This window comes from Dermacentor albipictus, chromosome 4 (genome assembly GCF_038994185.2).
Source record: "Dermacentor albipictus isolate Rhodes 1998 colony chromosome 4, USDA_Dalb.pri_finalv2, whole genome shotgun sequence".
NCBI lineage: Eukaryota > Metazoa > Arthropoda > Arachnida > Ixodida > Ixodidae > Dermacentor > Dermacentor albipictus.
This window is the reverse complement of record NC_091824.1, coordinates 104,004,029-104,030,741: the sequence shown is the minus strand read 5'-3', so window position 1 is coordinate 104,030,741 and position 26,713 is coordinate 104,004,029. Positions and strand designations below refer to the sequence as shown.

General features: G+C 43.2%; 2 protein-coding genes across 4 annotated transcripts in view; one reads left to right on the top strand and one right to left on the bottom strand.

Moving 5' to 3' along the window:
* Positions 1-1,636: 1,636 nt before the first annotated feature.
* Positions 1,637-25,898, bottom strand: MetRS (methionyl-tRNA synthetase 1). The gene is made up of 21 exons (XM_070537290.1): positions 25,675-25,898; positions 24,805-24,895; positions 24,639-24,720; positions 24,422-24,559; positions 23,987-24,059; positions 23,778-23,893; positions 22,997-23,101; positions 22,807-22,913; positions 22,307-22,423; positions 22,012-22,215; positions 21,300-21,389; positions 19,377-19,563; positions 18,639-18,809; positions 16,423-16,636; positions 13,404-13,537; positions 12,297-12,508; positions 12,072-12,176; positions 11,426-11,603; positions 5,912-5,998; positions 4,752-4,856; positions 1,637-1,871 (listed from the first exon to the last, which is right to left on the bottom strand). Exons 1-21 carry the CDS (start codon positions 25,775-25,777, stop codon positions 1,707-1,709), a joined length of 2,784 nt encoding a protein of 927 aa, XP_070393391.1. The 5' UTR covers positions 25,778-25,898; the 3' UTR covers positions 1,637-1,706.
* LOC139059201 (homeobox protein vab-7-like) overlaps positions 24,920-26,713 on the top strand; it is a 91,990-nt gene continuing 90,196 nt past the window's right edge. Inside the window, exon 1 of one of the 3 annotated variants that reach the window (XM_070537291.1) lies at positions 24,920-25,361. In XM_070537291.1, the coding sequence (XP_070393392.1) occupies positions 25,352-25,361 (10 nt within the window). In that variant the 5' untranslated portion in view covers positions 24,920-25,351. Of the gene's footprint in view, positions 25,366-26,713 lie in introns of all 3 variants that reach the window. The other 2 variants (XM_070537293.1, XM_070537292.1) reach the window with 2 other exon arrangements.

Here is a 26,713-nt window from a genome sequence, read left to right as displayed (position 1 = left end):
CACATTTATATGGTGTCTCTTCACTAGCTGAATGCACTGCGCACCAAAATTTACAATGAAGCAAGGAATAGTATGTGCTAATTAACAAGTTATGCATAGTTTACATAAAAATGAAACATCAATGACAATTATGTACATATATTAATTAGTAGACTTTTGTTTTATTCTCCCTTTTTCCTTTATGCCTTATTTGGTAAGTGTTGTCAAAAAGTTATACGAACTAGTTAACTTTTGCATTTTGGGTGATGTATCCTCGATTAATCTACTTCAGCCACACTTTTCACTTCTGTTGCAACTAACTGATTGCAGAGATGGGAACTACACCACTTGCAAAGCTATGCGACACTTCATTCAGGAGCGGCTTCTTCTGGAAGAAGAATGTCACTCAATCATTCTGCACTAAAAAAATTGGTTCCTTTATGGCTCGTGCAGCCACACACAGAAAAGCCACGAGAGTAGTTACTTTTGCAGTCGTGTTAGGCAAAAGACTGTAGCTATGTCACTCAAGACAACTTCATTACTCACAAAATACCCAGCTTTAGATAATAAGGCCTTTGCACCACTGCCAAGAGGGTATTATCAACAACAGATAAAATTTGAACAGGAAAGTGTAAAGGAAAATAACAGCTCTTACGGGTAATAACTTTAAAGTGTGATTTCATACCCCTGTGTGCCAAAGCTAGTGTAGGCTCCAAACCAAGCGGACAAGGCAAAATCATGCCAACGTCGCACAAACTGGCAAAGGCAGCAATGAAAGAATATGTTCGAGTTAGCCTTAAGATTCATTTATCCACCCTGGCTACCAGAGCGCAAGTTAATTCTCCAGCAGGCATGGAAATTGGTTCCAGTGAGAGCCAGTATTATTGTAGAAAGGTGGGTCACAATGAAAAGAACCGGAAGAGAGACTTGGCTGGTGCAAGCATAGACCCTTTCACTGCTTACTAACACAGGCTGGAGTCAGCTTGGTCTTCTGAAACCACAGTAAGCAAGACTACAACAGTCCTACTTGAGATGTCTCTCTTGTGAACACTTCTACTCTGCAATTGATGAGACTCAAATCAATTTTGTCACACTGCGCAAGGAAATGTGCATATGTGTGCTCTAGGAATGTTTCTTGCATAACAAAACATCTCTATCGCTCCTGTATGTGGCAAAACACACTTCTTTTCCCTTGAAAATGCTAGCTGCCAGAAATATGCTACAAAAACTTACTTCGAAACATGCCATGGCATGCCGTTTTACTGCATTCTTCCCTTGTAATGAATTGTGGTTTTTGCACTTGTGCCTTCTCGCAGCCCACAACTAAGCAGAGTAAAAATAGTAGGGAAGTGCGCCCACTCACAAATTCGATGCTGCATCTTTTTCTGTAGTGGTTCAGCAAGTTACTCCACTCTGGATGCTATATCCCCAAAAGTGATTGATCGAGGACACAATACCAGCTTTAAAATTTGGGGCTTGGTTCACAAAGCTTTCCATTTGTGAGAACTGTCTTGTCACGAGCTGGGGCATATGCAAATGGGAAGAGCACCTTTCATTTTGTGATCCATAATTACGCACAAATACCTTTGTGAATATAGGCTCCAACTCTGCTCCTTCTCTTGTAACCCCACCCCCACCATGAACAGAAAACTTGCACTTTTTGTCAGATGTGTGCTTTTGTTATTTACGAAATAAATAAGTCGCTTGAATCCATTCCGAGTGTTTGGTTATTTCTTCTTTTTCTGGCCACCACGCTTCTGATTTGAGGGCGCTGGCAATTCCTCGCCCAGGGCTGCAGCGAGCTGCTTCTTGAGGTCCAAGAGGCATGCTACTTCCTTGTCGATAGTTGCCTTGTCTGCCTTAGCAACCTTGAGTTCCCTGACCTTGTTGCCCTGCATCAGCGAAGGAAAGGCTTTGACAAATGAACTTCAACTTCTATAAAGTGCATACTTCTTTATGAAGCTGTGATGGCTGCACATTGCCTCCTTTTACTGCTTCCTTGTCATCAATGACAGTTTTATTATGTGCATTGGTTGGTGTGTCATCCAAAGTAACATTTCAACACTTAATTGATCAGAACTGCTGTGCCTTTAAGTAGCTGCCAAGAGACGAGTTCACGATTCGCTTGAAAGTTTGCAAGTGAACAGTCTTATGCGCGTGATCAAGTGGGCTGGTGAACCCCTCCATTCTTTCTCTGCCTAAAATGTTGCACACAACCTTGCACACTGGATTTGGGAAGTTACATTCCTGTGTTGCATGTTAATGTAATATTGGTGGTGCAAAGGAGAAGCCTTGCCTCTATAAGTACAGCAAGCCACAGTGTGCGAAGCTGCGTGCACAGTGGGACCAGCTCTACTTGGTACCACAGTGTGTTCCTAGTTTTGTACTGGAAGGTATCTGGAAATAGAAAAAAAAAATGCTGTTTTGTACCCTGCATTCAAGTTTAGCATTTTTCTTTTAGCTCTGCAGTAATCCTGTTAATGTCAGTGCTTGATCATGTGGGTCAATCAAGGCAAGTGGTTTCTTTGAACACTGCCATCGTGAGGGCAAATTTTACCACAATCATTAAACACCACCTGGACTGTGAGCTCGCGTTACGGGTGGGGCCAGTGTACTTCAAAGCACCACAACAATTCAAACATTTGGTGTACTATATAGACGATTCAAGAAAATTTAACTGTTTCTGTAGTACTCTGCTCCTTCTCTTGTAACCCCGCCCTCACCATGAACAGAAAACTTGCACTTTTTGTCAGATGTGTGCTTTTGTTATTTACGAAATAATAGCAAGTCAAAGCTACACTATTTGCAGAACAAAACCACCCTTGACCTTGTTCTGTGCCACCATCTTTAAAACTGAGAGAAGCCAGACCTTTGCTTCATTTCTGCCAACTGCACACTCAAAAAATTAGTTCTCTGTAAAACTGGTGCCATTTATTAGCGCAGCATTAACATTTGGGTAGAAATGACTGACGCTTGTCTAAGGCACACGGTAGATGAAAAAAAATCCCTGGACGAGGGAGACTTGCCCTTGGCAAACGAAGGGTTAAGGACAGTACTGCATGTCTCATTTCCAGTCATACCGATGGTCTGTTAGGGCTATATTGACAAAGACAACAAAACAACATCTCTAAAGGGGCCCTGAACAACACCTTGTACTTGGTGAAATAACACAGTCCGCGGGTGAAATAACACAGTCCGCGGGTAGCATATGTTGCTGTGAACATCTTGGCTAAGTTTTGCTGTTGTATGCGGTACTTGAAGCTCGCAAGCGGAGCGCCATGTCACTTTTCACTCATACGCTCTCTTTTCAACAGAAGCTTGCTCCTTATTCTCCTCTGGATACCTTATTTCATAGTAAACTGGATTGCCATACGCAGCTGCTACTAGTAGTTGCGGTCTGCTACGTAGCGTACATACCGTGGCCGCAGCGAGGTTCCGCCGCGAGTCCGCTGGCTAAGCACACTACGGATCGCTGAGGACACCCGCATTTGGTTTACGTATAGTGCGTCATAGGCACCAGAATCCGAAGTCATGGCCTCTATGCTAAAATCCAAAATGAAATTTGAACTGTGCACCACGGTGACATTTAGAAGGTGGAGCACTGTAGGCATGCCCCACTCCGCCGTAGCCTTCGCAGTGCAAGGCATTGAAGGAGAAGTGGAAGCATCACGGAGGCCATGTTTGATTGCCAATAACTCCACTTCTGCTGAACGCATTGAAGTACTTCTTGCGACTGAAAATAGCCTGTTTTCACTTCAAATGCCTTTCTCCACTTTGCTAAAAAGTGGTTCAGGACCCCTTTAAGAAAAGTTCCACAAGTGGAAATGATAAACTATGCAAAATATATATATATAAACCAGAGAGGCTTTCTTTATTAAAATTTTGAAAGCCACTCTTGTGGGTTACGTTCAGCATGGTTAAAGGGACACTAAAGGCAAATATTAAGTCAAGCTAAAGTGATAGATTAGTGCTCGAGAATCTCTAGGTCATCAATATTATTGCGAACAGAGCCTTAGTAACAGAGAAATTTAGGTAAATGCAGGACATGATTAGGGACTCCCCTGGGGCATTCATGTACTTTCCTGATGACGAAGGCATTCCTCATTTAAATTCTGTGATTAGTATTCAACTATTGTTATAAAAACATCATTGTATTACATTATAAGACGAAATAAAATGCTATTTGTCTAGTTCTATTTCATTTAAGAAAAAAGAAAACTCATTATCATTACCCTCGACTACGATGCAGTCAGTCAACAGGTTTCATATTCGCTCAAATGTGTGCTGCCTCAGCTTTCGCGTTTCAGTAGTTTCATTATCACGTAGTGTTGCGCTGGTTTTGTGGGCTCACAAAACTCACACAAACTGCAAGTACCAGAGAATTCCACTTTCATGTGATTTCGCGGGATGCCCAAACGGTCCACGCAGCTTGCCGAAAGCAGCTGCAGTGGTGAGTTGATCGGTCTTGGCTAGGTTTCTCCATGGCTCCGCATTTGCGTCTGGTGCAAAAAACTGCGCTGCCGTCTGTCGGGCACCATTTTACTCACCGACGGCAGCATAGGGTTTTGATGGCGTACGCAACATCACTACTCCCCGGTTGGGTGGCGGGAGATTTGAATTGCTATAAAGGTATTCAGGCCCTTCAGATGCAACTTTCTCGTAAAGTCCTTTCTTGGCACAAAACAAGTGTTGTGGTGTTTCTAAATTAGTATTTAAACAGTTCACGTCGACTTAGTATTTGCCTTGGGTCCCTTTAAGTCAGCAGTGCTTACCTGAACTTGCACTAGACGTGTGAGCTCCTCTGCATTCAAGCTGGTGTCACCAGAAGCATGACTGTTCAGAGTGTTTGTGCTAGTGTCCTTGTGGCCATTCACAACCTGAAGAAAGTAGACATATATTATTTTTTCCAAACTAAACCAAATATTCACCCCAGAAAGCTTTAAGGATTGCTATGGTGAATGTTTAATCAGGCCGAGACTAGCACACTGCACTACTGAACTTTGTGCGCCAAATGGGCCATACCCCTTACCTCAGAAGATTACAACATAATTTATTACTTCTGTAGAGGCATTCCTTCAAGCTGTGCTTGGCGATAACCTAAGAATTCAGTACAAGCTCTGCGCAGAAAACCACATAGCGCCTGCCCTCTGCACGTCCACTCTACAACACACAATTCCTGTGAGACACCGATACCAAAAGTACTGTTTGCCTCTGCCACGACGTCACAAAAACATGCCTGCCAACTGCCCCGATTTTTTTTTCATAATTTTACAAATTTGCACTCAATTTACGACTTTACAAATGCTGCGTCAAGTTTGATGAAAAATTAGTTCTGACTGCAAAGAAGTTTCACTCTTCAGTGCCCAAACGTTTCGTAGGAGGTCTTCCAATGTTGAAAGGATGCAAGATGGGTACTGCTTCAAGCAAGTTTATAGAGAAAACTTAAGCAGGAGCAATCGCCAACGCCATGGTTACTGAATCTAAAACAATCTAAAAACAATGTGTTGCTTGTCAGTGTTTGCTGTGTCAAGTTTGTTGCTGCTTGTGTGCTGTGTATATAGGTAAATCATCTATAAAATGCTACAATGTGTATATGCATACCTTAAAAGCTGTGTGCTCAGATCAAGCTTAAAAAAAATGGTTGCTATTCACCCTTACCTCAGTTTCGTATCGGCAAGAGTCTATGAATTTCAAAGTTAGCAGGTATGCAGAAATGAGTAAATATGATTGGCTAACACATCTATACAAATTCTCTTTTGACTTGGATAGCAGTGCATATGCCAATGCATTCTTAGGTTGTTGCTGGCTATAACGCATAAATGGAAAATGAACAAGTCCTAGAGCATACGCAAGCAGACTAGTTGGTTCTGCAGCACAGTTCATAGAATAGTGTTTTTATGTATCTTCCAGTGCTAAACAAGGTGCAATATACCTTTGCTGGACTTGATGTTTTGCCTTCAAACCGTTTCTTCAGGGTGTCTATCGTCTCCTGCTCGATCTTCTTGAAAAGAGGCAGAGGCTGAAGAAAAGAAGGAACTTTCAGTCATTTGATTCCACATAGGACCATACTGTCTATGGTATAAGTTTGCCAGGAATGCAAGTGTTGAGCAAACTCTACAGAAACTGTCATCAAGGTCCATGTCTTGGAAGCGTTTTTGGGCCGCACTTTCGAACAGTAAATAAAAAGCAGGTGTTAAACCAAGAGTGCTCTACGGAGCAGCCTAGACAGCCCTGCAGACATTGATAGCAGATGGTTCTGGACAGCAGGTGCATATACCGTAACTCCAGTGCAAGAATAGATATCATATCACATTGTGATTGCACCAATTTTCTTTCTTAAAATCGGGGACTTGGAAAGCTGCAGTGTGGATTCAAAAAGAGAGGAACAGGATGGAAACAGTCATAGAGAAGTCAAAGCTCACTATCTACATTTGAGGGCATGTTCCACTAGTCAGCCGAGAGGCTTATGGCTTCATCAAGAAGGTTATTCCACTACATAGGTGACGAAATCTGTGATGACATATCTTTTAAATTTAAGTTCTTAATTACTGAAATAAAATGCAGCTCTGCAGGTGCTAACGATTCCATGACCTATGAAAAAGTAAACTAATACATGTCTTTACTGATTCTCTAAAAGACTTAAAACATTTGCAGCTTAAAAAAAGGCTGATGGCAAGCAAGGGTGCATTGCAACAAATTCTATGCACCTTTGTATCGTGCTGCCCTCTGCCTGCTCCAGCTCCAAACATAAATCTGGAGTGAGTACCTTGCACTGGAGGAAGAGGATTTTCGACAAAGTTTGCAGACTTGCAGACAAGCCTGAACCTGCCAATAGAACTTGATCAGAATCAGAAACCCATTTAAGGGTAATGATTTATTTTGGTAACAAACTAATTTCCAAGCTGTCAGTCCGTATGTATTAATCAGGGTGACACACACAGCAGTATGTCGTGCATTTTACAGGCAATCTGACGAATGGAACACTGAAGCACAAACTTGTAACAGTGCAAGCAGGAAAAAAAAACAAGGGAGTAAGATTTGGTGACACCATTAATATGTCGATAGTGACATGGAATATGAGCATGTTTTGCTATCAAAAAAGAACATGGTGTTGTCTTTTCAGTCACCAGGTGAATGAGGAGTCACTAGGAAGTTTTGTGACAGGAACCAACGCGTATCCTGGGCATTTGGGTGATGATATCGAGCTTGCTTACTGCTACACATCACACATCATTATGGACAATTCCTTAGCGGTTCACAGGCAACAAAATAATCTAGACATGTGCATGACAGGGAGAATACCTGTTTGGAACGCACACATTGTGCTTCTTGTCATGCTGCAAAAGAAGTCATGAGGCCCTTGCCATTGTCCAGACTTTTTGTTCAAGTTCTCACAAGTTTGTAAACAACAATCATTTGCAATAGGCATGGAAGGCAATGGTTTACACGCAGATTCCATGCAAAATAAAAGTGATGGTACTGGTTTTCTACATCAAATAAAGGCAAGCCGTTGCATTAAACGCTCTTAAAAATGGAGAGCAGGGAGGCCAGTCCTCCTCCTCGCCACCTTCCTCCATCCGGCTGCTGATTATGTTCCCTCGTTTAACTGCTTCCTGGGTGCTCCGATCACATGCAACAAGCTGCGGCTGTCGGCGTTAAAGAATGGCACTGCTATAACCACTGCAAAGAGGGGTCACGGGTAACAAGCGATATGCGAGCTCAGCCGAAGCATCGCTTTGATGTCCCCAAAAGGGGCCTTTTGAAAAAATGCAAGAAGGTCAGCTGTCAGCCTGTCAGCTTGAGAAATCCAGAAGAAATGCTGAGGCGAGATTGCCACAAGCAACTCGCCATGTACTTATCACTGAATTGCACAAGAAAATCCTATGTCTGTCAGCCTTGTGTGCTTTATGCAAAGCTTGCCGACATCCTTCTCCAAGGCATCCAGGTGCTCCACGTAATGCAGTGGAAGGTTCCTTGTGAAAACGAAGCACCAGAGAGACTGATTCATCTGCCAGGCCTCCTGTGAGGACAACGTTGAAGCAGCCTGCCCTACCGCGTCATCACTGCCATTGTTGCTGTCGCTATCCAATGCAAGCATGTTTGCGACCAATCGCCTCATCAGTTAGAAGCCCCTAGCCTCCAAATTGATGGCCATGCACTTTATTTTCACCGGCAACGTCGTGCATTGCCGATGATCAGCAGACGGATCATCCATCTTTTGTTTCGGCGGCGAGTCAAACGAGGCCGAGAAACAACGTAGCCAGGAATGATTTCGACACTAACAACAAGGACGAATGCGAGCAAATAAAGTTGTTTACAGAACTGCACTGAATGAGGAGTCAGCAAGCAATCTGGGCGCAGCGCAGTTGGTGCGGTCCATTCGTGTTTCAGAGGGTGGTGCAGCGTAGAGCTATGGGTGTAGCCCATTCGTGTTTGGAGGGGTGGAAGGGCTACGGGAGACAGGCGAGTGGAGAAGGCTGGAAAATGAGCGTGCGGTGGCTGCTGGGGCAGCGGGCCATCATTCAGTGGCTCGAATTTCTCGTTTTCTATTTTTCTTTTCAAAGATTTTGCATTTCACTACCTTTCGGCACTGATACCCAGCTACCAGACTTCATCGTTATAACTGGTAATGCGGCATCAGGGCATTGCGGTAAGTGGGTTATTTCACCATGGAAAACACACAAAAGTTGATAGTGCAGCAGCTTCTTCTTGTTATAACAGATATACTGTTAAAAACAGTACAGATATAGTTCAATTGTACTAGCATATTCATATTGTAGCAGGTCACAAAGCACAGGGGCTTTATTGTGGCAAGTAGCAGTACCACATTGTACTCCAGTAGGATGTGCATGATGCAGGCCAGCACAAAAGAACGTCTTTGTCTTTTCTTTATCGTGCTCATACTCTTGAGCAGCCCGGTCATCGTCTTTGTCGCCGTCACAGTGCAGTTGGCACAAATAGTGACGCACCACTACCCTCCCTCCAGAGCGAGCATCATCCCGATTCTCATCAAATGGTAGTCATTAGACTCGATAAACAGCTTGCCAGTTCGGTGTACACATCATTCAGAAAGGTACGGCTTCATGTGCACCACATGGACTACCTCGGGCACCTGTTGATGGCGTTTGGAGCAGCATGAATCGTCACCCACGACTTCGTAATTCACGTCGCTAATACGGCACAGAAACGAAGTATGGTCCGAAGTATCGGCATAGAAGTTTCTCAGAGAGGCATCAGTGTCGTAGCGAATACCAAACCCAGACCCTTTCCCCATATAAGCGACGAATTGGTGGTGGAGATTGTACCGTCGAGCATCACGTTCTTGCTGTGTAGTTATTCAGATGCGCGCGAGCTGTCGTGCTTCCTCGGCGCGCTCAGTGAATTCTGTGGCATCTTCGCGTGAATCATTGTAGTAGTTGTGAGGCAGCATAGCATCAAGCATTGTAGTGACTTCTCGACCATGGATCAAACCAAACGAGGGCCATTTTGGTTGTTTCCTGGCGTGCTGTATTATGTGCGAATGTGACGTATGGCAATACTTTGTCCCAATTCTTGTGCTCCACATCGACGTACATGCACACCACGTCTGCGATAGTCTTGTTGAGGCGTTCTGTAAGCCCTGTCAGGTGTGGTTGATAGGATGTTGTCCTCCTATGCGCTGTGCCATTGAGTGCGAGCACAATGCACAAAAGCTCAGCTGTGAATGTGGTTCCTTTGTCAGTTATGACGACCACTGGAGCACCGTGTCTCAGAACAATGTTTTCGACAAAGAACCGTGCCGCTTCAGCTGCAGTGCTGCTCAGAATTGCCTTGGTTTCTGCGTATCGTGTGAGATAGTCTGTCGCTACTATAACCCATCTATTTCTGCTGCCAGATAGTGGAAAGGGGCCAAGAAGGTCTATTCCAATTTGAGCAAACAGTGTTTCCGGTACTGCAACAGGCTGCAGTAGCCCAGCGGGTTTAGTTGCTGGTACTTTGCGTCGCTGGTACTCGAGGCAAGTTCTAACGTAATGTTCCACCTGTGCTGCGAGCCTTGGCCAGTAGTATCCTCTCGACCTGCTGCTGTATTGCTTCACGTTTATTCTGAGCCACACAATATGGGTTCTGTCGAATGGGTCTTGCTGTTTCCTTCGTGATGATGCGGTGCTTTGTCAGCGCATGCTCCTACTCGCGATGTAGATGAAAAGCAGTTCTTAAACTTTTCGAGCAGTTCCGTAAGATGGTGTCGTTCTGTTGGCGTTAAGCCTGGACCAACGTCAACAGCAGGTGTACGTGGTGTTGTATGAGCCTTGGCTTTTTCTTGTATGGTAAAACAGTCTTGAGCGTGGTTGATTTCATCTAGGTTTACGACAGCGGTGCCTTTACCGATGTGCCGACATTCGTTTGTGAAATTTGCCAAGAGCATCTCTGCATGCCTGTCAACTAAGCTGACGATGCCATGAGCGATGGCAGCACCTTGGCGGAATAGAAGGGAAGTTACATGTTCTGCTACTGCGTCTTCTTTATGCTGTGCACCGCAATTGACGGAAACAAGTCTGCTTGATAGTGACAGTATGCAGACGTCCTCGTCGATAACACGTAAGGCTTGGCGTTGGGGTTCTGTGCCTGGGGTCGTGTCTTTTTCAGGGAAAAATGTTACCACGCCACCGTGTACGTTGACAACGACACCGTATTCCCTTAAGAAGTCCATTCCTAATATGACGATGAGCAAAACAAGAACAAGGTGAAAGCAGGAAGGAGCCAATGTTTTGACAAGCAGACTTGAGACAAGTCCACTTGTTGAAACGTTGGCTCCTGCTTTCACCTTGTTCTCGTTTTGCTCATCGTCTTGAATTTCCATCTCCCGCCTTTCCCCTGTTTTCCCTGGATTCCTAATACGAGCGATTTGCAGCACTCCGGTAGAATCAAGAATGTCGTGACGAAAGCTGCGCTCTCGATTGTGAATCTTTCAGTACGCTTGCCTGTAGGTGTCATTCTCTGGCCTCCAGCATTTCAAATGTGAGGGCCCATCCATTCCATTCTTACTTTCTTCAGTTGGTCCACCAGCGGCTTGCTCATTATAGAAAAGTCTCTATCTTTTCTTTATCGTGCTTGTACTCTCAAACGGCCCAGTCATCGTCTTTGTCGCCGTCAGGGTGTAGTTGGCACAAATAGTGACGCGGCAATGTTCTTAGAAAGGACAACTTGCAGCTAGTGGGTAACAAACCGTGCGAGAAATGAAGGTGTATAAAATCAGCTCAGACACAACATGCAGCTGTTATCAGATTTTAGGTCTCTTCAGTACAATGGTAATTAAATTTACAAGAGGAATCATGCACAGCACAGGTCTCAAGAGCAGGTTTAAATGCTAAACTGGCAACCAATGTGGGTTTTGCCAGTGATTGCATGCTCTGCAAGATTTTGCTACTGACAAGGCGGCACGAAGGACGAGGCTGCCCATCCTTACCTTGTTCATCTTGTGGCCAGCCTTCAAGAGTGGCGCAAAGTGAGGTTCCAGCTTGAACATGGGCACATTCAGCTGCTGTCTCAGGGCTTCGCTGGTTTCAGGCATGAATGGCTGCAGCATTCCAGCCAGGAGACAGGCCACGTTGGCACACAGTGCCATGATGTTTGCAGAACGCAGCCTGCAGTAAGCGTCAGTTCATTGCAACATCCAGTGCAGAAAGTACGTGTGAACCAGCCATCTCAATTTTTTTTTAAAGAGTCCAATGATCAAAGTTCACAGTTGCCCCCCCCTCCCCCCCTCCTTTCTTCCTTTCGAGTGTGGCAATGACTATATGTAGCCTCTGCACAGCCTTTCCGAAAAGCTATGACCAATTGTAAAACATTTCAAATTATACTTTATGAAGTAAATGGTTTTTAGAAATGGTGTAGTTTCATACAATAAATTTGATTACGGAGACAACTTGGCTTCAAAATTTAAAATCAGACGTAAGTGCAAGAGACATAGCACATCAGTGAGCCAGGGAAAGACGTTGGATGGAAATAGAGCAAAGTCTTTTTTTGCATAGAGTTATTCAAACTACAAGCATGGTAGGGATCAAGGTCCAGGTAATATAACATTCGACAGTAAAGATTAAAAAGGAATTTACCTTTGCTCTGGTGTGCCTTTTACAAGTTCCCAAGGCTTATGGAACTGGATGTACTGGTTGCCTATTCGGCTGATGCTCAATATGCACCGAATCGAATCACGAAGCCTAGAATGAAAAAAAAGAAACAATTGTGGCTACAAAAATGTGCAGATTCAATAGCTGTAGTTCAATAAATTTTCAAGGACATACACTTTGAAGGAAGGCAGCAAGAGGGGTTGTCTTTACCTAACTTTGTCCATGAAACTGATGTAGTTCCCCAGTTGTGCTGATACCTTAGCAATGACCACCTTGTCTTCATCAACAATGTTGAGCTCAGGCACCACACCACCAAAATTATTGAACAGAAAGGTAAGTGCCCTGTTCACAAAGTTTCCAAGGTTGTTCAACAGCTCAGAGTTGTTCTTCAGCTGCAGATCACTCCAGCAGAAACTTGTGTCCTGTATTAAGGGACGACACCCGATTTCAATAAATAAGTGAATCATTCGAACTTTGTTGCTTACACAGAAACATGCAGGGCACATATATAATGCACAGAGAATGAGGCCCAAGACTATGGGAACAATAGGTGGTGTCCAAATCCATGCCCTAGCAATGGTTGCCTCTGAGTAACAGAAAATGATCTCGAAGGCTACGCTTTTACAAGCTGCAAGGGCTGGAAGCAATTGCAAAGCTGGAAAAACACTGTTGATGCCACATTTTGGACACCACCTATAGGGGATGTTATATTTGTTCAAAAAGTTGTAATGTCAATTGCACTCATCCGCGGTCACTTTTACTTGCAATTTACGTGCAAATAAATGCACGTGCGGCACTCTGTACATTATGTGTAGACACACAGCTAAAAAATGTACTGTAAAAACCTCTCTAATACATTTCCCACAAGTACAGTCTCCCAGCTATAATACCACTGAAGCACAGCCATTGAAAGGATACAAGCTTATTAAACATGTTCGCATTGCATCTTCCGGATATCTAATAAATTCTGTACCTATGGTCCCGGGAAAGACGCCTTGGAAGGTCTTGCTTTTGCACAACTCAGTTCGAGTATGAAGGAAAAGGACAGGTGGCAGGATAGCGCTCATCGTGTCGCCTGTCCTTTTCCTTCATACTTTGAGTTGTGCTAAAGCAAGACAAGAATATGATGCACCAACTTGCCCACTAAGCAATACTTGTTAACTTCAAAACCTTGGAAGTGGTCATTCTACTGTATATAAAACGTCACAGTCAGAAGCAGCTACATGCTGTCACTTTCAACAACAGAGCTTTAGGAAGTCACTGCAGGCAGAACTGCCATATTGCTACTAAAGGGACTTTTAGCTTTTAATGTAGTACCTGGTTTTCGGGACGCTGGTACATGAGATAGAACCTCCAAACATCAGCAGGGATACCGGTGTCCTGGGCATCATTACCAAACACGCCAACTCCTCTACTTTTTGAGAACTTGGCATCTTCATAGTTTAGGTACTCTGACAAAAAGAAAAGAAGAGGAAGAAAGATCAGACACATCACTCTATAAAAATAAGAAAAAAACATACTAAGGTGATATGGTGGCTCCAAGATGTTAGAGTTCATGCTGTTGGTAAAAGAATGCGTATACACAAAAAAAAGTTTAGAAGTACACAAAACAATAAGCTTTCACGCCACTGGTGCCATAAACCTTGACAATGGAACTTGCTTTACAGCAAATTTATGATAATGCAAATAAACTGCAAAGGTGGTATTGGTAAGGAGAATAGTGTCTGCCATAACATAACATAAAGAAGATGATGCAGCATGCCATGCTCAACTATACAGTTGAAAAGAATGCAAATTTTCTTCTTTCTTTCTCCTTTTTTTTATTGTTGTTGTTCAAGGATAGTAAGAAATTCCCACTCCTGTGATAACTGAAAGGCACTTTTAAATGTGGAGCTCTTATTCACTTACTGTCTCGCATTTTCACTCTCGTGTCCTAAGCTTTTACCAGAAACCAAGCTACATGTTGACGTTGTGTAAAAGGAGCCAAAAGTCTGCCGTGATTCTCAAAATAGGATGCCTTGAACCACTGCCCAGAAACCCATACAAATGAAAGTACTGTAAGTGGTAACTACCAAGTCATAACCAAAGTGCCAATGAGTGGACAATGTGGGTAAAGCTCAACAAGTGTAACAAGTGTAATTGCCGGTTTCCACAGAACTATTACGTCAAGTGTAACACAGCCTATAAATGAAGATGCTTGCTTCTGGTGCAAAGCTACCCATAAGTGTGAATAGAAAACTTATTGTAGCAATATCTGTCATGAAGTGGCAATGCCTGATCGGAATCAAGTACTGCTTACTAATTCCTTAGTCTCATTAGGAGACAAGGAAGAATGAGCAGTGGTACATTATACAGGGTGTCCCAGAAGTCTTTCCCTGATTACAAACATACAGAAGGCAGAAAATATGACACATAGACACATATCCTTTATCTTGAATTGCACGTGATGTATTCAAGTTTTTATGCGCACACATACTCACTGTTCCTTTATTACAGGGACCAGTAATGTAAACACAGTGCAATCAGACACCATTTACAAACCAACACATGGGTGGAATTGGAATAACACCTGCATTTCCTTCGAGCAACGAAAGGAGCACACATAGAAATTTATTTATTGTGTGTGCGTACACAAAAACTTGAATATGTTACCTGCACTTCAGGATAAAAGATGTGTGTCTATGTGTCACGTTTTCTGCCTTCTGCATGTTTGTAATCAGGGAAAGACTTCTGGGACACCAAGTATAACCTTGCAAGGAACACTCTAGCCCCAATTTCTACTCTTGCCCTCAAATTAAAAGCCTACTGCAACAAAATTTTGAACCATATAAAAAGCCTAATTTAACATAATGGAGATATATAGAAGCCTTTGTGCAAAATTTTACGTTTGAAATACATGTGAGAGTGCTATGAAGAGCTTGCAAAAGCAGCTGTTTTTGATACTGAAACTGCAAAAGCACACCGCCACTACCACTCGCTTAGTGATGCATGACCTCTGTCATCTTGGAGGCCACGCAACTGCATAGCATAGATACCGCAGGGTGCCGTGACAAGCCCTCTCTCCAATGGCAGTGAGGCACTTAGACTACAGCATGCTCCGATTGGTCTCTGTCGTTATCTAGGCATGGCTAGATAAGCCAGCCTGAGTGTCCGGCACTCACCGCTGGCTGCAGCGCACTGAAAAATTTTGGACGTGACATGCTGTGACTTACATCATAACGACACCACCAGGTGAATGCATTAGGTGCTGTTTAAAGGGACAGACAGCCGCTCAGAACATTAATCGAGATAACCCTGCTGATGGAATGATTCCCTATCATATTGGCTAAAACGAGCTATGTTTTTCTCATTACATGTGGATTTATATTTTTAATTCATCACTAAAAGTTGCAAAAGATGACCTTTGGCACCCGACGTGGCAAAAACATGAAGCTTCATAGAAGGTCCACCATGTGACCTTCCACTAGTGCATGCAGTTCCCGGTCTTTTTGTTAGTATTGAAATGCAGTATGCTTTTTATTATTATAAGTTTTTCCTGACATACAATGTGCAGGTAAGCCTTCGTTTGTAGCAGGCAGAAAAGTAGCGCTGCCTTCTCCTTCGTTTTAAATGAGTTGACTTGGCTCTTCTATCAACAGAACAACAACGATGGCGGCCAGCCAGCCATGACATAGATGTGTACTTGGGGAAAAATGCGGTACAAATATAAGAAATGTCTGCAGAACAATGCGAGCTTATTGCGCCAGCTTTTTATTTTCAAAAGTGGTTGAAAAGGTCAAAATGTAGGTGGTTAACCACAGTTACACTCACTCCTGTGAAAACAGAACAATGGGTGGCTTTCACAATTTGCGAGGCAGGCTATGGACATTGCTCACACCTCTCAGAGCTGCCGGAGGAGAGACTCCTACTTTTTTAGAGGCTGCTCAGATCAAAAATTTCTGATTACAAAATATTCACGCGTTTTTGGAAGTAACCAATACAGGCGTAAACACTACCGAGGGTGAGCTTTGCATTGCGGCATAAAAATCTTAGTCTTTAAATATCAGTTGTCAGTCCCTTTAAAGGCTGCTAACAAAAAATATGTAATTACTAGTTCTGAGGCTTTTCCAAGATTGGTTCAGTTGGACGTACTGCTACTCATTTATAACAAATCTAGCCCAAGTGAAATTTTTTTGCAGTCCGCAAACACTATGAAGGCAATAATTCTTCTCAAGCACAGTGGAGAAGAGGAGAAGGAAAATAACAAAATTGTTATCAATTTCACATTGTGGCTGACGTGACTGACAAACCAGCAACTTCATAATATACTTCTGGTATTAGGAAAGCACAGTCTCACCTACGGCCATAAGATGGTCAACCGACGTATAGCTTCGGTGCGTACCCAGCTGTGTCATAGGAAACACAATAGCATGGAACGGCACGTTGTCCTTAGCCATAAACTGGTACAATGTCACTTGGTCAGGCTGCTTCCACCAAAGCTCCCATTCGCTAGTGTAGTTGGCCGTAATGGAGAGGTAGCCAATAGGAGCATCAAACCACACATAAAACACCTGTATAATGAAAAAAGGACAGAAGGACGGCACTTGAGAACAAAAGTAAGCAAACAGGAATAACCATTTGATAGAGGTAACCACTATCAAAGGGGCTCAGCAACTTTTTATCCTTTCACTACTGAGGACGAGCCAGACTTCGAACCTGGAAACACTCAACTATGTTTCCAGGATTCATTTCAGACAGGCCCACCTCGTCCTCAGATAAGAGCGGTACAAATTCCAATGACAAGCCTGGCTCATCCTCGGTAGTGAAAGGGTTAAGGCCACCACTTTTGTTCTAGGCCGTTTCTTTGCATGTCAAAGAACTAATAGCAAAAGGAATTACGGTAATTAATACACGCAAACCCAAGTTATCGGCCGTAGGAGCTTCAAAATACAAGCAAAATGAAAGTAACCCTCAATTCCAATTTTCGCAGCTCTGGACACCACACTGCACTCTCCCATGCCGTCATAAAGTGGCACCCAGCAGCCGTACAGCACCGATGTTACATAAAGGAAGTTGGCGTGCTGTAGTTGCTAAGTGTGCTCAGCTGGTTGATGGCAGTAGAGCGGCAAGTTGGGCTAGTTGGTGGAGGTTCATCTTGCTGTGCGCATCTTGCCCACTTCTACTTCTGCTGTTAGTGTGTTTATAGCGCAGTAACCCCCGAATTACAAGATGGTTGATGGCATTTCCCATGACCTCCGCGATCGGGCAGTGCGTGGTCAGATCTTCGAGGCCATCTCGTCACTTCTATGGTTACAACAGCTTCCATGAGGTGGCCATTGGCACAACTTGTGCTCGACATGTTGATGCCGTTCCCATGGTCGCAACACCTCGCCCGTGGCTGTATGACAAATCAGGCAATACTTAAAATGGTAAAATGAAATTCTTCCAGCATGGTCTTGTCGGGAGTCGGCAGCCAAAGTAGCGGTTTGGTGCACAGTCAATGAAATGTTTTACGGAGGCTGCACGACACTTGCGAAAACTTAAAAAACCACTTTGGCAACGAAAGTGAGGGCACATCCTGGTCAGATGTTTTGATTCCTCGACACACAAAGCTGCTTGGTCTACGTGTTTCGCAAGTGCAAAGCCTTAGAAAAATGTTTAGGTTATAGTGCATTACTGCTTATAGTGTGGAAATTCGTGACTCCGGTAAATTACATTATAAGCGGTCTATGCTGTGCTCACAATATTGTGTGAACGTAAACTGCACATTACATTTTCACGCAACAATCATAGAACCACTCACTGACATCCAGTCCGTCACACAAAGTGCATGAAGCCACCGCTATAATGCTGCTATTGGTGCTGCCCAGCAAGCTTTCCCTGGAGCATTGCAGCACTCCTAAAAGTATTTACTAACATTCATCCTTATCATTTTGTGGAACGAGCAGCATCAATAAATAGAACGTTGCATAATGTTAAAAAGCATTTACACAAGCACTGCAACATTATTATTCACACACACAAACCCTACACAAAGTGAGCCAGAATGTCCAACATTCCTCCACATTATGATGTAAGTTTCATACAAAATATCATGCCTTGCTGATACCTCAAAAATACTTATTACCAGCAACCAACTGCTCGGTTGAGAGAACTTCCATGCTAATGGTGCTCTCCCTGTGCCACAGATTGACTTACAAAACGTGGCAGAACACGACCTATGAAAATGTTGATGTGTCGCAGGGCTTCTGCACCGCTCCAGGTACCTCGGAGGCCATGGACAACAAACATGCCGCATAGATGACACGCACAATGTCCTTTGTTTGCAGGCGATTTGAACTGAGGAGTCGGCTTGCTGTGCCAACTGCAATTCTCTCTGCAACTAACTCACCTTTTGGAACACAACAAAGGCTGTTAAAATTTTAGGAGCATAATTAATCACTCAGATTTGACTTAATATTTGTCTTTATGTGCCCCCTATACTCGTTTCTCTGCAACCATGTAGACTTAGCACACCAGCTCTAGACATCATAGAGAAAATGTATCGAACTAGTACTACCGCACTATGCTTACCTTGTCCTTATAGCTCTGCAATGGGACAGGCGTGCCCCACTTGAGATCTCTTGTGATGCACCGAGGCTTCAGGCCATCCCTGAGCCAGGAATTCGTTATCACTTTAGCAGTCTGTGTCCATTGATCCCCTGAAGTCTTTTTCTTGAACCATTCCGTAAAAGCAGGCTCTAACTGAGAAAAGCAAAAAAGAAGCTTGCAGTGCTACCTACACACTGCTGCTATATACTTATTAAAGCGAAACAACGAATGAAGCTGAGAGGTCTGAGTACTCACAAATCCACAACCAATGAAGTTTATGAATATCAAGCAAGCATCCATAGATATACACTCTTACCTTTCTGTACACATATTAGGAACCAAAGCCCAACTGGCTATGCTCATGAAGAAGAGATATTACACCTGAGGCATGAAGAACTAATTATCAGAGTACACAAAGTATCAAGAATAAAATGTGAATATGAAATGCTCCAAGATTGCTGTGTTACATTTAAAGCAATGTTTTAAAAAACACACGCAGCACTGCCGCTTTTTAACACATAGAACTAGATGTTCATAAAGAATGGTAAGCTTTCAATAATTATCAGTGCTCTTTATCAAGTTGACTGCGAGAAGAACCAGTCTTATGCACCCATTCATGCATGCACATATACCACACAATAGAAAACATGTAACAGAGTTATATTTGAAACACAATTTCTCTGACGGTGGTGCAGTCACTCATGAGTACTAATCTTATACCTTGGGGAGGTCAATAAAAAGGTGGCCTGATGTCTTCAGCACCGGATTCTCCTTGCACAATTTGCATCGTGCTTCTTTGAGCTCTGTTGGATTGATGAGCTTTGAGCAGAGATCACACTGGTCCCCCCGTGCATCCTCATAACCGCAAAATGGGCAGGTGCCTTCAACAAACCTGTCTGCAAGAAACCTGCATACAAACAGCCAAAAAAGCAAAGAAACGAGCCAGAAAAAAATTGCGGTTTAGATGTGTGACCGGCTTATATTCACACTAAACTGGACTGCATAACCATAACCGGCCAAAGTGAGTTGGCTATTCATGAGAATAAAAGCTTCACAAAATATTCACAATTGCATAATATGCAAATAGAGAATGTGCACAATAGATAACTAGACCAGAAGGTAACTCTAAGCACAAGTGGCATTCAAGCTAAAGATGTGTATAAACACACTGTTGAACTTAGAATAATGAGCGTGGATTATTAGAGAAACAAAGTACATAAATCTAAAATGTTTTTTGATTAGTAGTAAATATATGCATATAACAAATATATGATGTAACAAACATCTTTTCATGTTGGATGCAACTTCTTTATAACAAGGTTTGACTGTATATAGATCTTGAAAATTTATGTGGAGAATGGGCAACAGCAAGCCATTTACAGCAGCAAGTCATAGCACAAATAGAAGTTTTATATATACGAAGTTTTATACCATCGAGCCTGGTTAGAGTGTATCAAAATTGAGGCACAAGACAGCATTACATCACAATCGTTTCATGTAAAAGATGAGCAGCTGCAATGTCTAAGGCCTGTGACCACATCTGGCAATGACCTATTGCTACAACAGAATGCAACTTCAAAAGGAAGGCATCTATGACCGACAACACCTAGATGTTGTCAGTGACAAAGCTATGTGCAGCATGCAAGCAGCTGCTAAGCCAACTAATGCACATGCGAGAGTTCAAAATGTGTTCCATGGTGCGAGTTGTGATGGTGTGCAAAATGCCAATGCACTGAGCAGACACATACCGAAAATATGTTGCACAGACTGCTTTTCTGCATCAGATGCTGCACACACCACGTAAACATACCACATGCTGCAATGCGACACACATAGGTGGGGCACCTTAGATGTTTTGCAACCAATCAACAAGAAAAGCATCTGTACAAAAATAATGCAATGAAATTGTGGAGTAACCCCTGTGCCAGAAGAAGTTATGGCTAGCTGTAACATTCCCACATCAGTTAAAAAAGATCTTTAAAAGCTTTTGGTGCACGTGCCTAGATACTGGGAGAGACAAACAGCAGAATCCCACAAGTATTTGTGCATTAAAAAAAGATTCATTAATGTTCTAGAACCACAATATGATTATGAGCCATGCTGTGGTGGGGGACTCTGTATTAATTTTTACCACTTGGGGTTCTTTAACGTGCACCTCAATCTAAGTACTTGAGTATTTTTGCATTGCGCCCCCCTCAGAGTGCTGCCACCGTGGCTGGGATCGAACCTGCAACTCTGAGCTTAGTAGCACAATGCCATATCCACTGAGCTACTCTAAAGGATGAGTATTTGTGCATCAGAAGAGGTTGTGGTCAATGGGGCAGGGCCACAGTGACTCGTATGCTGTTAGAAAGTGCGCCTTACGGTGTATTGTGCCTCACATTGATCGATATATACTGAATGCGCTGGTGGGCGCAATGCGACATAAGTGTGCATCTGCTCTGTACTCATAATTGGGGTTCTTGAGAGAATATTCCCACCTTTCAATATAGACGGCAATTCAAATCATCAAAGTTTTATATAAGCCAGCTCAACTGCATGCCACTATACATATTCTAACCTCAAGTTCTACTCTAATGTGCACCGTTGTTACAGTGTATTTGTAATTACGCAATCCTTCCAGAGGAATGTGACAAAGTTTACCTGTCACAATGGCTGCAGTAAAGCTGTTCCACCACTTCTTCACGCAAATATCCATTTTGGTGAAGCTCTAAAAAGATCTGTTGTGCGATTCTGAAACAACACAAGCGGCAGTGAAGGAGGCAGTAGCAATGAGATATGGGAAAGAATTCATTCCTTAAATGCCACACACAGTTTTCTGCCTAAACAGTTCAGCAGGCGAAAATTGCATTGGCTGTCACGAAAGCTGTCTCAAGTACATTTCCATTTAACCACAATGAACTCCCTTGGTTTAGCCATGTTTGAGTAAAACTTGTGCACCTCTTATCAAACCTCTTTCCCCTATTCCACACATCAGTGAAAGCAGGACTTAGAGCACCAATTCAGTAATATCTCTAATGTTTGTTTGTACGGAGTCTGTAACACATAAATATTACACTGATATATTTTCTGACATTGCACTGAGAGCAAAATTTTTTTTAAAAAGTTGCTTTTGTGTTCTACGTTGTCTGTTGCAGCTAGTTATGGCCTCAACTCTAATCTATGTTTATCACCTACACTTAGTCTGTTGTGGCTAGTTATGGCCTAAATCCTAATCTGTGATTATCATCCATGAGCACTGAAGTCTACTCAAAGCCTAGCGGTAGTGTGCCCATGTGCAAATACTACTGCTCCGCGACCCCCAGGACAGAAAAGTGAATGAATACAGTGCCACGGCAACGATTAACGATCTTACTTTGTCTGCTGCTCAGTTGTGGTCCTCCCAAAATGATCGAAGGAGATGTTGAACCACTGGTAAATGTCACTGTGGATCTTGTTATACCGGTCGCAGATCTCACGAGGTGTGATGCCCAACTCCAGTGCCTTGGTCTCTGTGGCTGTGCCATATTCGTCAGTGCCACACACATACAATGTGTTCCAGTTTCTTATCCGACAATACCTAGTGTACGGAAGACAGTGGAGGTGAGAACAGTCAGGCCTTTTTTGGAGACCAAAGCAGCAAGCAGCATCATAGGTTGGGGATTCCTTACCTCGCAAACACGTCAGCGCTCAATACAGACCCAACAATGTTCCCGAGGTGCGGTACATTGTTGACATAGGGCAATGCACTTGTGATGAGCACATTCTTCTCACCATTCCTGGGGAGTCTGAAACAGTGAAATACAACAATGTGATACTTTTTCACACATACAGCACTGTATATGTAGACAATACGCCTTTGAAACAAATAATGGCATTTAATATTTCTGTGCATGAGCGTTTCTGCATTCCACCCCCATTGGAATGCAGCTGCCGTGACCACGAATTGAAACCGCTACCTTGTGCTGAGCGGCCGAACACTATAGCCACTCAGCAACTGCAAGAGATGTCTACATCATATATGAAAGCTACATAAAATTGGACCACGTACAATTCATGGTCATAGCAATCAGATTTTCCAGCTTGCTCAGCAGTGTTACAAGTGGACTGCACAGTAATGCGACACAATGTTGCACTCTGCCAAATTTGTAAATGTGGAAAGGTCACGTACATAGGCACAGTCCGCTTCTGAAGTTCTGTAGCCTTGTTCCGTGGGTCTGTCCAAACTTGAAAAGCCTTGTCAATTTCTTCTCCACTTAATGTGTGTTCCCTGTCTTCCTGAAAGGCAGCAAAATGAAACATACATTAGACCTGAACATACCGAAGGCTACACTTCAGGTAAAGGCACCAATTTTACTAACCACTGGTGCTGAGATGCAGCTGATGCTTGACCTCTGAGAGACTGCATCAGGTGCTTTTGGTGGCACGGTTGGAGAACATTGCGGTGCAAAGGCCACGAGGGATTCCTGAGAGAATGAGAATAATATACAATTTCTACAAACTTGGGACAGTAAACGAAAAGAGTGGTTAGAAAAGTAAAAGATGCAGCAGTGCAATTGGTGCTGTAAAACCTCCAAAAACGATTATCAACACCAAAGAGGACTGCAGCTTGCTATGCTTGCACTACGAATGCGACGAACCAAAGCATTTACCAAATAAAACCATCTACTTTATTGTTAACTAGTAACAATTGCACCTTTCCTTAACCCACCAACAAATGGAAGAAGGTGCCGATTGACCAAGACCTCACCATGAATTGATCAAGCAGTCAATGCCTGATCGGTGCTCTTGAACACCACCACCAAAAAGTTGGTTACAGATTCATATTATTTGGCAGGTACATTACCTTTACTGCTTTCTGCATGATATAAGTAGTCCACAGCAGCCCACACAACATTACTTTTCACTACAGCATCATTACAATTACCAATGACATGCTAGGAGAAATAAACCTGTTCTAAAAATATATATGGTATACCTGATGTCAGCATTAATCAGGAGCACTGCAATGATGCTGCTAACAGAACCTGCTAGTCAGGAGCTATTACTTAATCATTAAACCCTAATGAAGACTGTAAACCTTAATTAAACATGTAAGAAAAAGCCAAGGTATCATTAGTAATTTATAAATGAACAACTCACCTTGAATCCTTTGTAGCCTTCCTTTGGAAGAACCAAGTTGAGTGTTTTTTGAAAACTTGCATTGGCTTCTATATGACTGAACCATTTGCACAGAGCTTTGCAAGGAACTACTAGACCTGCATCAAAAAGACCACAACACAAATAAGAACCTCTAAAAGCGCAGAATAAAAAAGAAAGACTATGTTTCATATGTTATCTGCTTGGATTACCTGTAAATAAGCTGTCGATAGTTTTAAGTGGCAGTATGGAAGACCAAACAATGACATCAGCAAAGCCAGGACCCTGCACATGATGTGCAAAGAAAGAATAATATATAATATGCCTGTTAGTAGAACAGGTCATTCTGTGACAGTACAAAAACACTATAATTAAGGAAAAACAGTTGACTGCTTATGAACACGTGCAAGCTTGGCCCCTCATCCAGCACCAAAACAGATTTATGTATTACGATTAATGAAAGTGTGATCACAGTAGCAAAGTGCTGGCAACAGACTTACAAGTCGCAGAAAATCACGTTAGTCTTCAGCAGACAGTTTATTGTGAGTATTGCATCCAGGTTCAGCACTCAGTAACAGATTAGTAACACTCGCATGATTCAGGGGAACCAACTTGCACAAGCCATACTGTTGTGACATGGAACTTACTTGTACGTCCTTGCTTAATGTGGAATGTTGGGATATGAAACCATCTAGGTGTCTCAAGAGAGCTTTGAGTATGAGCTGTATGCTGTTGTCAATCTTTCCATGTTGTATATGTTCTAGGAGAGCTGTTGCCACAACAGGCTGCAAACAAATGCATGTGAACGTTATAGCAGGGTTATAGTTGAGGGAGACTTTAGTTTTAAATACGAAAACCAACTACCTGTAGTTTCACGGCTTCCCATTCGCACCATTCTTCATCTTCGATCAGAAGCGAGTTTTTCCCCGACTTCTCCCACAGAAACCTGGAACAAAGAATCGAAAGTATTTTTTACCTTCGCTCGTATATAAAGCAACTGAGAAACTTAGGTCACAGCCAAAACATATACCTGCATATGGCATTAGCGTTGAACAAAGTGGTACCGTCTTCAAGCCTTAGCACCGGTAGCTTCGGTCTGCTGAGGTAAGGCACAACCTTGTCTGCAATTGAAACATGACTCGCGATTACTACAATAACGTCACTGATGGTCCCCGTAAACTGGCCTAGTTTTGGGGGCACATGCCGGTAATCAGGAGGCACGAGGAGGTAACTAAGAAGGAACTTGGAAAAATAAGTAACCGCGAAGAAAATAATGAATGGGTGCAGGCGCGTGGAGCGTACGCTTAATTAAAGGGACAACTTGAAGCATTTATTTTTGGTGTGCACTTCTTGATGACAGTAAATTTATTGCGGACTCGGAACACTTGGGCGGTTGTTGTCGTTGGTGATTGTGGCGCATACCCACATAGGCTATCAATGCACCTTTTTTTTTTTTTTTTTCCATGACAACTCGCGTGACAGGCATCGCGGGATGCTACGTTGCAGCTTGCGCATAAAACATCAGGTGCAAGCGAAACTACTTCGTTTACCGCCAGTGAGGACGAATTTCTTCATAAATGAGGCCTTGTGAGTATGTGAAAAAAACAGCGATATATACTTCGTGCTAGAGGAGTTAATGTTTGAGCGTTGCACGTGTCAGGGAAGTTGGAATGAATGAACGAGTACGTTACATCACTTTTCAGCTTCTATACTCCGAGGGCTCCACTGCATGAAAAAGTACTGCGGCACAGCTTCGTACCTACATTTTGTCAAAGTGATGCACAAATAATCAATCAGACTACGTTCCAAGATAATGCGAGATCGAGTTTTTTTGCGAACTAGGTCAACGTATTTGCAGGCCACACAGACAAGCGATACGCGGCGGCATTTCTTTTTTCACCTTTGACGTTGGCGGTCACAATCGGCACAGGTTCACCAGTAATCTCGATGAATATCGCTGTTTTGATGCCGTAAAAATTGTGGTCACAGTCGTGCAACTTCATTTTGCCACGAAGGCCGAGCTACGGGCTCGAGCACGGAGAATGCAGCGCTTGGGAAACGAACAGAGAAAGGACACGTAGCGCCCTCTAAACTCCACATACGGAGTTTTGAAGACCGCCAAATAGTGGAATGCTCGTGGAGGAGTGGCAAGGTCACGTGGGCATGTTTCCTCCACTACGTCATCCACATCCTCCTCCGTCTATTTTGCTGAAACGGGGATGACGAAACATCGCCCTGTGGCGCGTCAGCGTGACGCACAGCGCTTTCGCCTTGCGGTTGTACCGGACCGGGCCAGAGAATGTAGCGCTTAAGCATTGGTCATGCTCTCTCCATGGGTTTTTAACGCTCAAAGTCTACTGTTTACTATGGAACTACTGGTATGTCACTCACACATCTGTGGCGTTAAGATGCGCACAGGTACAGCGACCTGTGTACTTATCCTGATCGGTGTTTATCCTGAAAACACACATACTGCACTGTTAAGGCATTTAAGCTTTTACGAATGGTATAACGCAGGTTATACTTTATAAGGGTGTATTATTTTGGCAATTTAGTTAAAGTGATGGTGGCATATAATTCTGCAAATACCTGTTTTTAGGTGCAGCCCAATTAACAATCATATGTTGCACACAAACGCATGCACAATAGGTTTCTCTTATATATCCACAGATGACCGCGTACTTATACAAAATACACAGGTGCTCACCGTTCCGATCGGTGTCCTCGAAAGTACGGGTATAAAAACCGATTGCGTAACTCTTGCAACGTCTCAAGTTGGCTACTTGGGCTACTTTTCAACTGCTTGATGATTGCTGGCATCGAGTACTGGGCTGCTACATCTGTTTGCCGTCACGTTTGCGCTGTTGAAAATTGTGGGGTTTTACGTGCCAAAACCAAATTTCTGATCATGAGGCACGCCGTAGTGGAGGACTACGGAA

What these genes read in the sequence shown, in the direction of transcription:
- MetRS (XM_070537290.1), bottom strand. Translation starts at nt 25,777, where the DNA reads ATGAAGTTGCACGACTGTGACCACAATTTTTACGGCATCAAAACAGCG. An exon ending in AACGCTAATGCCATATGCAG is followed by an intron (nt 24,721 to 24,804) that starts GTATATGTTTTG and finishes TCTTTGTTCCAG; the next exon opens with GTTTCTGTGGGAGAAGTCGG. An exon ending in AGTTTCATGGACAAAGTTAG is followed by an intron (nt 12,177 to 12,296) that starts GTAAAGACAACC and finishes TTTTCATTCTAG; the next exon opens with GCTTCGTGATTCGATTCGGT.